Consider the following 12381-nt stretch of genomic DNA (forward strand, 5'->3'; position numbering starts at 1 on the left):
TTTTTAAAAGCCATTCCATTTCTGGTATATTGCATTCCGACAGCTAGCAAACTAGAACACACCATAACAACAAATCAAAGCAGAAAAACCACATGATCATCTCAATTGATGCAGAAAAGGCATTTGACAAAATTCAACATACTTTCCTGTTGAAAACACTTTAAAGGATAGGAACAGAAGGGAACTTCCACAACATGATAAAGGGAATATATGCAAAACCCACAGCTAACATCATCTTCAATGGGGAAAAACTGAAAAATTTCCCCGTAAGATCAGGAACAAGACAAGGATGTCCACTATCACCAATGTTATTCAACATTATGTTGAAAGTTCTAGCCAGAGCAAATAGACATGAAAAAGAAACATAAGGCATCAAAATTGGAAAGGTAGAAGTAAAACTCTCACTGTTTGCAGATGATATGATACTGTATGCTGAAAAACCTGAAAAATCCACAGCAAAACTACTAGAGCTAATAAATGAGTACAGCTAAGTGGCAGGTTATCAAATCGATACTCAAAAATCTGTAATGTTTCTATACACTAGTAATGAGCAATCTGAGGGGGAAATCAAGAAAAAAATTCCATTTACAATTGCAACCAAAAGAATAAAAGTTTTAGGAATAAATATAAGTAAGGATATAAAAGACCTATACATAGAAAACTACAAGAAATTGCTAAAAGAAATCACAGATGACCTAAATAAATGGAAGGGCATATCGAGTTCATGGACTGGAAGACTAAATATAGTTAAGATGTCAATTCTACCTAAATTGATTTATAGATTCAATTTAATGCCAATTTAATTAGCATTACCAATTAAAATCCCAAAAACTTACTTTGCAAAAACAGGAAAACCAGCACCAAAATTCATCTGGAAGGGCAGGGTGCCCTGAATAGCTAAAAATACGCTGAGAAAGAAAAATGATGTCTAAGGTTTCACACTACCTGACTTTAAGGCATATTATGAAGTTACAGTGTGTCAAAACAGGATGGTAATGGCATAAAGAGATAAACTGACCAACGGAATCAAATACTGTGTTCAGATATAGACCCTCTCATCTATGGATCTTGGATAAGGCAGTCAAGCCAATTCACTTGAACAGAACATTCTTTTCAATAAATGGTGCTTGGAGAACTGGGTATCCACATGCAAAAGAATGAAAGAGGATCCGTATCTTATACCCTGTACAAAAATTAACTCAAAATGGATAAAAGACCTAAACTTCAATCTAAGACCATAAAACTTTTAGAAGAAAATGTAGGGAAATATCTTATAAAACTTATACAGAAGGTGGTTTCCTAGATCTTACACCCAAAGCATGAGCACTGAAGAAAGAAACAGATAAATGGGAACTCCTCAAAATTCAACACTTTCCATTGTGAAAACCTTGTGTCTGATGCTCCTTTTATCTACCGTGTCAATAGACGAGTAGAACATATGGAATAAAAATAAATAACAGGGGGAACAAATGTTAAAATAAATTTAGTTTGAAATGCTAGTGATCAGTGAAAGGGAGGGGTAAGGGTTATGGTATGTACAATTTTTTTTTTCTGTTTTCATTTTATTTCTTTTTCTGAATAGATGCAAATGTTTCAAGAAATGATCATGATGATGAATATGCAACTATATGATGATATTGTGAATTACTGATTATATGTAGAACAGAATGATCAAAATAGGAATGTTTGCATTTGTTAGGTGTTTTTTGGTATTTAAAAATATAAAATTAAAAAACTAAAAAAAAAAAATCAACACTTTTGTGCATCAAAGAAGTCTGTCAGGAAAGTAAAAAGACAGCCTACACAATGGGAGACAATACTTGGAAACGATGTATCAGATAAGGGTCTACTATCCAGAATATATAATGAGATTGTTCAAATCAACAACAAAAAGACAAACAACCCAAATACAAAATGGGCAAAAGACATGAACAGATGCTTCTCAAATGAGGAAATACAAATGGCTAAAAGGTACATGAAAAGATGCTCAACTTCTCTGGCTATTAGGGAAATACAAATCAAAACCACAATGAGATATCATCTCACACCCACCAGAATGACCATTATCAATAAAACAGAAAACAAGTGCTAGAGAGGATGTGGAGAAAGAGGCACACTTATCCACTGTTGGTGGGAATGTCAAATGGTACAACTGCTGTGGAACGCAGTTTGGCAGTTCCTAAGTATGCTGGTTTGAAAGGATGCATGGACCCTAGAAAAACCATGTTTTAATCAAAATCCCATTTCGTAAAGGCAGAATAATCCCTATTCAATACTGTATGCTTGAAACTGTTATCAGATCATCTCCCCGGAGATGTGATTTAATCAAGAGTGTTTGTTAAACTGGATTAGGTGACGACATGTCTCCACCCATTTGGGTGGGTCTTGATAAGTTTCTGCAGTCCTATAAAAGAGGAAACATTTTGGAGAATGAAGGAGATTCAGAGAGAGCAGAGAATGCTACAGCACCATGAAGCAGAAAGTCCACAAGCCAGAGACCTTTGGAGATGAAGAAGGAAAACACCTCCTGGGGAGCTTCATGAAACCAGAAGTCAGGAGAGAAAGCTAGCAGATGACACTGTATTCACCACGTGCCCTTGCAGCTGAGAGGGAAGCCCTGACTATGTTCACTATGTGCCTGAACTTCATCGGCCTTCTTGAACCAAGGTATCTTTCTCTGGAGGCCTTTGATTGGACATTTCTATAGACTTATTTTAATTGGGACATTTTCTCAGCCTTGCAACTGTAAACTAGCAACTTATGAAACTCCCCTTTTTAAAAGCCATTCTGTTTCTGGTATATTGCATTCAGGCAGCTAGCAAAACAGAACACTCAGGAAGCTCAGGATTGTCATATGATCCAGCAATACCATTGCTATGTATCTATTTAGAAGATATGAGGGCAAAAACACAAACAGACATTTGCACACCAATGTTTATAGCAGCATTATTTACAATTTTAACAGACAAGTGGCTAAGCAAGCTATGCTGTATACATATGATGGAATATTACGCAGCTGTAAAACAGCATAAAGTCATGAAGCATGTAACAACATGGATAGACATTGAGAACATTATGCTGAGTGAGATTAGCCAGAAACAAAAGGACAAATACTACATGGTCTCACTGATATGAACTAACATTAATGAATGAACTTGGAGAATTTCAGTTAAGAACAGAGGCCATCAGGAGATAGAAATAGGGTAGATTTTGGGTAATTAGAGCTGAAGGGATACAGATTGTACTATAGGACTGACTGTAAAAATTCACAAATGAATAGCACGACACTACCTAATTGTAGCACAAATGTTAGTACCCTCAACGAAGGTGAATGTGAGAATGACAGAGGGAGGAAGGCTGGGGGCACAAATGAAACCAGAAGGAAAGATAGACAACTGATTTGAGCAGTGAATAAAAAATTACTTGCAAAGTCCCCTTGGGGAAATGGTGAGAAAGGGGGAGAATTTAACTTTCCCATTTGGAGAATTCTTGATCTTCTCACAAGCAGTGGGGACAACCAAATCAATAGGGTGAGCCCTCAAACTTGGGGTTTGTTCATATGAAACTTATTCCCGTAAAGTATGGACTAAGCCTACTTAAAATTAGGCCTAAAAGTCACCCTCAGAAAACCTCTTTTGTTGCTCAGATGTGGCCTATTTCTATCTCAGCCAACACATAACCAAACTCACTGCCCTCCCTGTCTCTACGTGGGACATGACTATCACAGTGTAAACCTCCCTGGCAACATGGGACAGAAATCCTAGAATGAGCTAAGACTCAGCATCAAGGGATTCAGAAAACTTTCTTGACCAAAAGGGGGAAGAGAGAAATGAGACAAATAAACTTGTCAGTAGCTGAGAGATTTCACACAGAGTCAAGAGGTTAACCTGGAGGTTATTCTTACACATTTTATAGATATCCCCTTTTTAGTTTAAGGTATATTAGAGAGGCTAGACGGAAGTGCCTGAAACTGTAGAGCTGTGTTCCAGTAGTCATGTTTCCTGAAAATGAATGTATAAAGATAAAGATTTTGCAGTGTGACTATGTGATTATGAAAACTTTGTGTCTGATGCTCCTTTTATCTATGATATGTAAAGATGAGCAAAAGTATGGATTAAAAATAGATAAATAATACAGGCAACAAATGTTAAAATAAATTGAGTAGATTGAAATACTAGTGAACAATGAAAGGGAGTGATAAGGGTATAGAAAAAAAATAGAGGGAACAAAGTTTAAAATATATTGAGTAGACAGAAATACTAATGGTCAACGAGAAGGAGAGGTAGGGGTTATGGAACGTATGAGTTTTTTCTTTTTTTGTGCAAATGTTCTAAAAAATGATCATGGTGATGAATATACTACTATGTGATGATATTGTGAGCCACTGATTGTACACCATGCACAGAATGTTTGCATTTGAAGAATGTTCATGTTATATGTTGTTTTGGTTTGATAAAGAATATATTTAAAAATAATAATAATGAAAAAGAAACCCAGGAGAACAAGTTTGTAAGCATAGCATTAAAAAGCATGGATGTGGGCAACCGTGATGGCTCAGCAGGCAACATTCTCTCCAGCCGGGCTGGAGACCCAGGTTCAATTCCTGGTGCCTGCCAAGAATGCAAAAAAAAGAAAAAGAAAAAAAATGAATGTTCTGAGTCAGGTTGTGAATTCTGCACCAATGGATTTCAAACAAGCTTTGAATTCATCTGCCAAAAATAGCAGAGGTATAGTAATAATAGCAACTTAACTTGTCAACAGTGCAGAGATCCATTAACATAAAAACTTTTATGTTCATTTTTATGGGGTACATACCTGTCTGGCTGATCCACTAGACTGCTTTACTTTTTCTGCTACTCCTCCTAAGAGCTGTACAAGTTTTGTCTGCTTCAAAAGTTCTTCTCTGAGTCCTTTTCCTCCAACCGAGAGGAGAGCACCCAAAATATGTTCATAACGGGCACCAAATTGTGTATCATGCAGGGCATCTTTCAGGAGCCTAATATAGAAAAAATATTTATGTCAGCCATTTCTGAGAACTGGATGAACCTACTTCAAAAAATCAAGTTAAGTTCAATTTTGGTATTCAGGAATTTATTGTAAGCTATATAAACAAGTAAAAAGCCTAATTATTATGGAGCTATAGTATGCCAAATATCTTTGCAATCTGGGTTTTATTTTTAAGGACATAAAAATTTAGTTTCTTTATAATAATGCTTCTAGTACAACATCTTGTATCCATAGCAAATAGTCTGCACAGATAATTTAGACAAAGTTATTTCTGTAAATACTAGGAATAAAAATAATATCCTTAATGAAATTTAAATCTTACCAATACAAATTGTGTGCTATCTGGATATTTCCCAATGCCCTGGACAGAAGGAAGTGCACCAAAGAACTGTTCAAGTAAATTTCATATTTCAAAGCCTATATAGAAAGGAAAACAAGAAAAAATATTCAAAAAAGAAGCTAAATAAAGCAAGTATTACTCTTAATAATAAAAGAAGATACTGATAAAATTAAACAGATCACTTAATTTAGATCAAATTAATGAAATAAAACAGAAAAACACAAATTCAGGAATAACATTCATTAACTATATTTAAATGGTCACTAAAAAAAAAATAGAGGAAAAGCTCTAGTCTGGTCTGTTCTGAAATTCTAAAAAGTCTTAAAAATTTAAAAACTAAGTATAACATATAAAATATTCAAAGGGGGTAACTTACAATAGTGGGAAAAATTTTTACACTAAATCCAAATACAATGCCTTGCAACATCTCCATGCTACAAAAGCACTTTTAATCAAAACAGAAGGGACATCAGTTAGCAAGATCCCAAGTCATAAAAATGGGGGAAAGTGGGGAGAGGATAACCTAATACAAAAAAAAAACTCACCTGCACAAACTGTGGAAGAAGATCTGTTAATTCATCATCACTAATGGCTTCAATCCAGGTCACAGCTAGGGACCTCACTTCCTGATCAGCAAATCTAGAAGAGTACCACACACAATGCACACACAAACACAAAATCAAGAATTGACAGTGATTTATTTCTAATGAAGCTATGTTTCTTGAAAACACCATCTCACCCCTGTTCCTGAAAAAGATACTCAAAATAGCTCTTTATTCAAAAGCAACATGTTTCTTCTTCTTTTCTTTTTGGAGGAAAATCTTGGGGCTCTACAGATCCAACTTTTGATTTATCTAGAAATTTGGAGCTTATGAAAATTAATTTTGGCCCATATCATAAAAATATTTAAAATTATTTAGATTTACAACCTAACCCTCTCTTCAGGTTAATTTTAAATGATATGAAAATACCTTTTTAATACTCAATGCAAAACATGTTTGTATAAATATACATTTACTCATTTATATCATGTTGAATTGCTTTTATCTTAAAACAAAGGGAAGTACTACTACAACATAATGCCTTACTGGAACAAGTGACAACAGTAAAACAGAGCAAATAAATATATTCACAGGGACTTACTTTGAATCAAGAAGCTCCAATGCAGTCAGTGGGTTCAACTGAGGCCACTGCTGAAGCAATGAGTAAGTTTTGGCAAGATTAACCCATTTCCAGTTTGGGGCACTTGCTAGTATTTTAGGAAGACAGTTTGGGTATTCGAAGCAATAACAACGTTTCTCCCACAAAAATGCCTTATCTTCTTTAGAAAGTCTGCACATATAATAGAATTAAATTACTTCTCATTTAATAATGACATAGTTATAATCTCAAAGATTAAAAATACAAAGAAGAAATTTATTCATTTGGGACAGCCACTTCCTGGTAGAATCAATATTAATCAGGAATACAAAAATGCAATATACAGTAAACACTGTTAATTTACCCTGATTTCAGGATAGAAAGAAATCATCCTTCACTGATAAGAGTCTTAGTTATGAAAATGAAGGATAATTCAGAACAACAAAAAATTTATTGAATTCCAATCAGATGCTAGGAACTCGAAATTTGAGTTGAATAAGCAGAACCCATCCTGATAGATAACAAAGATTTCATCCATTTCACACAAAATCAAATGCCACGCAAAAAAACAAGTGCTATCACAAAATTTTATAAGATGATTATACAGCCTAACTGAGAAATATTCAGAATAAAAACTACTTGTTTAGAGATTCTACCTCTAATTATTTTAAACTTAACGGCAAATGTTTATAAGAATGAAATATTTTTTACTAACCATCCATCAACTTTTGAATGTATAATACATACACAATATTGGAAAAAATTCTAATTACAATGACGTCTCTCCCTCCAATAACGCTCCCTAAAGGCAACTGTCCAAGCTTGTGTATTCTTCTGGAAGTAAGTCTATTCATATAGAAGCACACATATAGGTGTATGCAGATCTTTTTTTCTTTACATTAATGGTTACACACTATATACACTATACTGCATCTTGCTTTCTTGACTTAGTGTATCTTACATATGAGTAATATAGCTATAAACTCATTATTAATAGCTACACAGTGCATGATTGGAAAAAGACTATATTTTAACCCATATTCATGGACATTTCTAATCAGTTCCCCAACAACTCAAATAATACTGCAATGAATATTCTTCTTTCCATAAACAAATATAAAAGGGTTTTCTCTAAGTTATAACTGTATGTGAAATTGCTAGGTCATAGAACACACACATTGTTACCTTTATAGATTGTGCCAAAGTGCTTTTCCAAAGGGATTAAATAATTTTATAGCTCCACCAACAGCATAATTCCTATTTTCCTCTATCTTCAACAATACTTTTTATGATGAGATACCTAAAATTTTGTAGGCCTGATGTGTGTGAAATGGTATTTTGTATTAATTTACATTTCCATGATATTAGAGATGCTGAACATCTTTTCAAATGTGTAAAGGCATTATATTTCTTTTCCCATGGTATTACCTGTTCATACTTTTTGTCAATCCTACTACTGAGTTGTTGGTCTTTATTTTTCTGATAAGAAAAGGTTCATTATATATTAAGGAAATTAACCTAAAGATACTTATTATAGATACAGTTCCTGGTCTGTTGTTTGTCTCTTCTTCATGTAAAAAGTTTGACATGTACAAATTTCTAAATTTTTATATAGTTACACAGTTTTTGTTTTTGCATGAGCAGGCACCGGAACTCGAACCCGGGTCTCTGGCATGGCAGGCAAGAATTCTGCCACTGAGCCACCATCACACTACCCGTTACAGAGTCTTTTATAATTTAAAAAATAAATACCAAACTTCCCACACCAAGAACATTACTAAATCATGAACTAAACTAATAAAAGTCCTTAGCCTGAGCTTTGTATTATAAGAGATACCAGGGCAAAATAGAATAAAAGTACACATACCCAAATGATGAATCTCTGTGAAGAATGTCAAGAAGCTTCCCTTTCATATCATTCTCCAATGTTTCTAAGTCTTGCTGTTGTATAATGCTTCTGTCCACTGGAGGAGTTGTATAAATGATATCAAATGTGGGAGAAGGAAAATCAACCTTAAAAATTTAACAGAAATTTATCAAATTACAGCTGAATAGTGCCACATTAACTTCTTTGCTTTTAAGAAAACTGATTTCTCTCAGCAATAAGGATGACTTTTAGAATAAATATTAAATTATTGCTTTTTGTCCTTTTGTTGAAAGTGATTAGTATTGTTGGTAATTCTCAATAGCACATACATTGCTTGGGATGGGTACAAGTACAGTATTTATTGTTTTTCAGAAAGAAAATTGATTTATTTGCATTTAAATTGGAGCTAAATTCTGAGATTAAAACAAGATCAATGAAGTTTCTTTGATAACACTAATCAAGGCACATACCCACACTTTCTTTTTTCTTAATTTTATTTTAATATTTATATTTAAGAAAACAAACAATACATTTAGAACCACCAAAAATGTTTACCTCAGCTTAACCATAGGCATATTGAAATAAAGTCTCCATATAATCACTATAAAACCTGTACTTATGCAATAAGTTTCATAAACCAATGTTAAGAATTACTGATTGCATATGTAGAATGGTATGATTTCTAAATGTTGGGTTAATTTCTTTTTTTCCGTTGATTAATAAAAAAAAAAAAAAACTAAGGCAACAAAGAAAAAATTTAGAAATTCAGATAGCAAAATTTTTAAATTCTAAATATTAAGCACCAACTTAAAAACCATTTGATCAGTTGTTAAAACTCTGGATGTTCTCAAAATATAAAGTATAAAGTAATTACAAGTATCTACATTGCTATAGTAATGACATGTTACTAAACATTTTCATATATATACCCACACTTTTTATGCAGAAATTTAAATTTAAACTTCTCCTTATGTCAAGAAGGAGCATTACCTGTAGCACAATTCTTTCCATCACATATCCTTTTATAGGTACTGTTCCAGGAACAGGATTTGTATGTGATGATGTCCAAAGATACAGAAGCTTAGTTCCACATGTTAAAAACCTTCATGAACATAAACAAAACAATACCTTTTGATTTTTATTAAAAAAATTAATTCAAAGCTCACTAACAGTTGGTAATGAATTTGAATTGTTAACAGTCCAACATTTATTCAGCATTCACTATATAAAGAGAATATATTTAAGAACATATCAGAAAGAGTCAATCTCCATAGTAAACTGAGACTTTAGGTAAACATTTTAGAGTAAGAACTATAGGAGAGAGAACAAAAGAATGTATGTTGGAGCAATGAAGTTGAAGAGCCAGAGTTTCATGTCCCCAAAAGAAACTTCTATAAATAGTAAGGCAAAGGACAGTCTTTGAAATCTTCTACAAAGAAATACATCTCAGGTGGTAGATTTTATTATAGAACTGCTCCCAGATTTTTACCATTTGAAAAAAAAACACATGCTGAGAAAGCAATACCTACTTTGTAGCAAAGCACTGACCATTTGAGATGAAAAGTTAAGTCACTGCTTTAGACCAAGGGTCAGCAAACTTTTTCTGTAAAGGGCCAGATGGTAAATATTTTATGCTTTCAGGGCTATAGAGATTCTGCTGCAAGTATTTAACTGCCATTACAGTACAAAAGTAATCATGACCAATACATAAATGAATGTGAATGGTTATGTCTAATACGATTTTTTTATTTATGAAACATAACTACATACAAACACAAACATTCTTACCATACGATCATTCTATTCTTGTTATATAATCAATAACTCACAATATCATCACACAGCTGTATATTCATCATCATGATCATTTCTTAGACCATTTGCATCAATTCAGAAAAAGAAATAAAAAGAAAACAGAAAAAAAATTCATACATACCATATCCCTTACCTCTCCCTTTCATTGATCACTAGCATTTCAATCTACTAAATTTATTTTAACATTTGTTCCCCCTATTATTTATTTATTTTTAATCCATATGTTTCACTCATCTGTTGATAAGGTATATAGAAGGAGCATCTCTAATACTTTTTTATTGACAAAAACAGGCAGTGGGTTTGTTGATCCTTGCCCTAGACTACTAATTTATGGCCTACTTAAATTAATGCATTTATCAATAAAGATATTGACATATCTTTAAACAGAAGAAATTTCTGAAAAATAACATCAGAAATATAAAAGCAGAAAACTATAAACTTTGTCAAATCTTTGTTTTTTTTCCAAATAGAAAATACTGTTTCCAAAACTAGACTCCATTCCTTTTCTTTTTTAACAGCCAAAAATTTTAATGTGCAGCGAAAGTACACACTTGAAGGAGGTAGCGCAGGCATTCTCCAAAGGAGAGGCCTTCTGCTAGACACCAATCTTAAGGTTTTCTCTTATCAGGGTTTAACAGTCTTGGTATTTTGGTACGTTATAATCTGTCATTTTTAACACCACCTTCATCCCCACTATATTATTTTAAAGCAAATCCAGACCATGTTATTTCATCTACAAATACTGTTACATAGCTCTAAATGATAAACGGTATTAAGTATAATACCAGTAATTAACAGTACTTAAAACCATCAAACCTCTAGTCAATATTCAAATTTCCCTGATTATCTCATAATTTTATTTTATTTACAGTTGGTGTGTTCAAATCATTATTCAATAAGGTCCAACATGTGCACTTGGTTGATACGTCTTTTCAGGAATCTTTTAATCCAAATGTCAGCAAGCTCAATCCTGCTACCTGTTCTTATAAGCAAAGTTTTATCAGAACATGCTCATTTGTTCATGTATTGTCTGAGACACCTTTTGCATTTGCTTTTGCATTTACAGAGGTCATATGGCCTACAAACCCTAAAATATTGTCTGTCTACCTCCTTATAGAAAAAGTTTGCTGATCCTTCTTTTAATCTCATTCTGTTTCCTTTGTTTTCATTTCTGTTTATTTGTTGAAGAAACCAGGTCTTTTGTTCTGAACAATTTCCTATATCCTGGATCTCACTGATTACATCCCTGTGGTACCATTTAACATTATTTACCCTGTGTCTTCTGTATTTTTCCATAAAGTAAAAGTTAGATCTAGAGGACTGATTCTGATTCGGCTTAGTTTTTTTAGAAAAAGTACTTAATACTCAGAGGTGCTTTTGTATACTACTTCCTTTTACATCAAATAAGGAGATACACATAACTTGGATTAGCTCTCTTTTTGTGATGTTATGACTAATCACTTGGTTCAGGTGTTGTCAGCCTAAACCATCATTATAAAGTTCCAGAAAAGCTTCTCTCTTAATGATTTTAAGCAGTTATTGATGATCACTGCCTATATCAGTGGTTCTCAACCAGAGCAATTTTCATCCTCAGTGATGAAATGTCTAGAGACATTTTCAGTTTTCACAACTGGGGAGTGCAACTGGCATTGAGTGGCTAGAGATCAGGGATAGTGTTAAATGTCCTACAATAGGACATTTCCCCCACAATAAAGAATTATTTGGTCCAAAAATGACAATAGCGCTCAGCTTAGGAGACTCTGCCCTTCATCTGTGATTTTAGTAGGGGTTGCAAAACAGTTATATTCTACTTTTATCACCCTTCTGTATTTATTAACTGAAATTTTTCTATAAGAAACTTTTTTACATCAACTAACTGGTAACCAAGGCAAAACTGTATAGGAAAGGTAAGTTAAATGCTTGATTCCTTCTGTTTATTTACCAATTTTCAGAAAAATTAATTGAGAACTCATTTGTTATTTAGAGCTGACTAAAATACCCAAGTCCTTTGGCTTCCATTATATTGACTTCATTAGGTTCTGTGTGCAAGTTGCTCAATCACCAGTACCTCCCAAGCAAATTATTTTTAAAAGAATTTCAAGACCAGTAGAGCTGATCACTACACCAGTCAAGTGCACCAGATCAGTAACACTTTATTTCTGTATATATATTAATGTAAAAACATCTTCCCTCTTAATTTCCGAGCATTTCT

General features: G+C 33.3%; 1 protein-coding gene across 1 annotated transcript in view; it reads right to left on the reverse strand.

Annotated features, from left to right (window-relative positions):
* Positions 1-12381, reverse strand: part of PIK3C2A (phosphatidylinositol-4-phosphate 3-kinase catalytic subunit type 2 alpha) — a 195882-nt gene that overhangs the window by 63735 nt on the left and 119766 nt on the right. Inside the window, exons 14-19 of the mRNA XM_077114133.1 lie at positions 9345-9456; positions 8355-8500; positions 6491-6679; positions 5893-5986; positions 5330-5424; positions 4816-4996 (exon numbers count right to left, since the gene is read on the reverse strand). Coding sequence (XP_076970248.1) covers positions 4816-4996; positions 5330-5424; positions 5893-5986; positions 6491-6679; positions 8355-8500; positions 9345-9456 — 817 coding nt within the window. The remainder of the gene's footprint in view (positions 1-4815; positions 4997-5329; positions 5425-5892; positions 5987-6490; positions 6680-8354; positions 8501-9344; positions 9457-12381) is intronic.

The sequence above is a fragment of the Tamandua tetradactyla genome, chromosome 8, assembly GCF_023851605.1.
Source record: "Tamandua tetradactyla isolate mTamTet1 chromosome 8, mTamTet1.pri, whole genome shotgun sequence".
Classification (NCBI taxonomy): domain Eukaryota; kingdom Metazoa; phylum Chordata; class Mammalia; order Pilosa; family Myrmecophagidae; genus Tamandua; species Tamandua tetradactyla.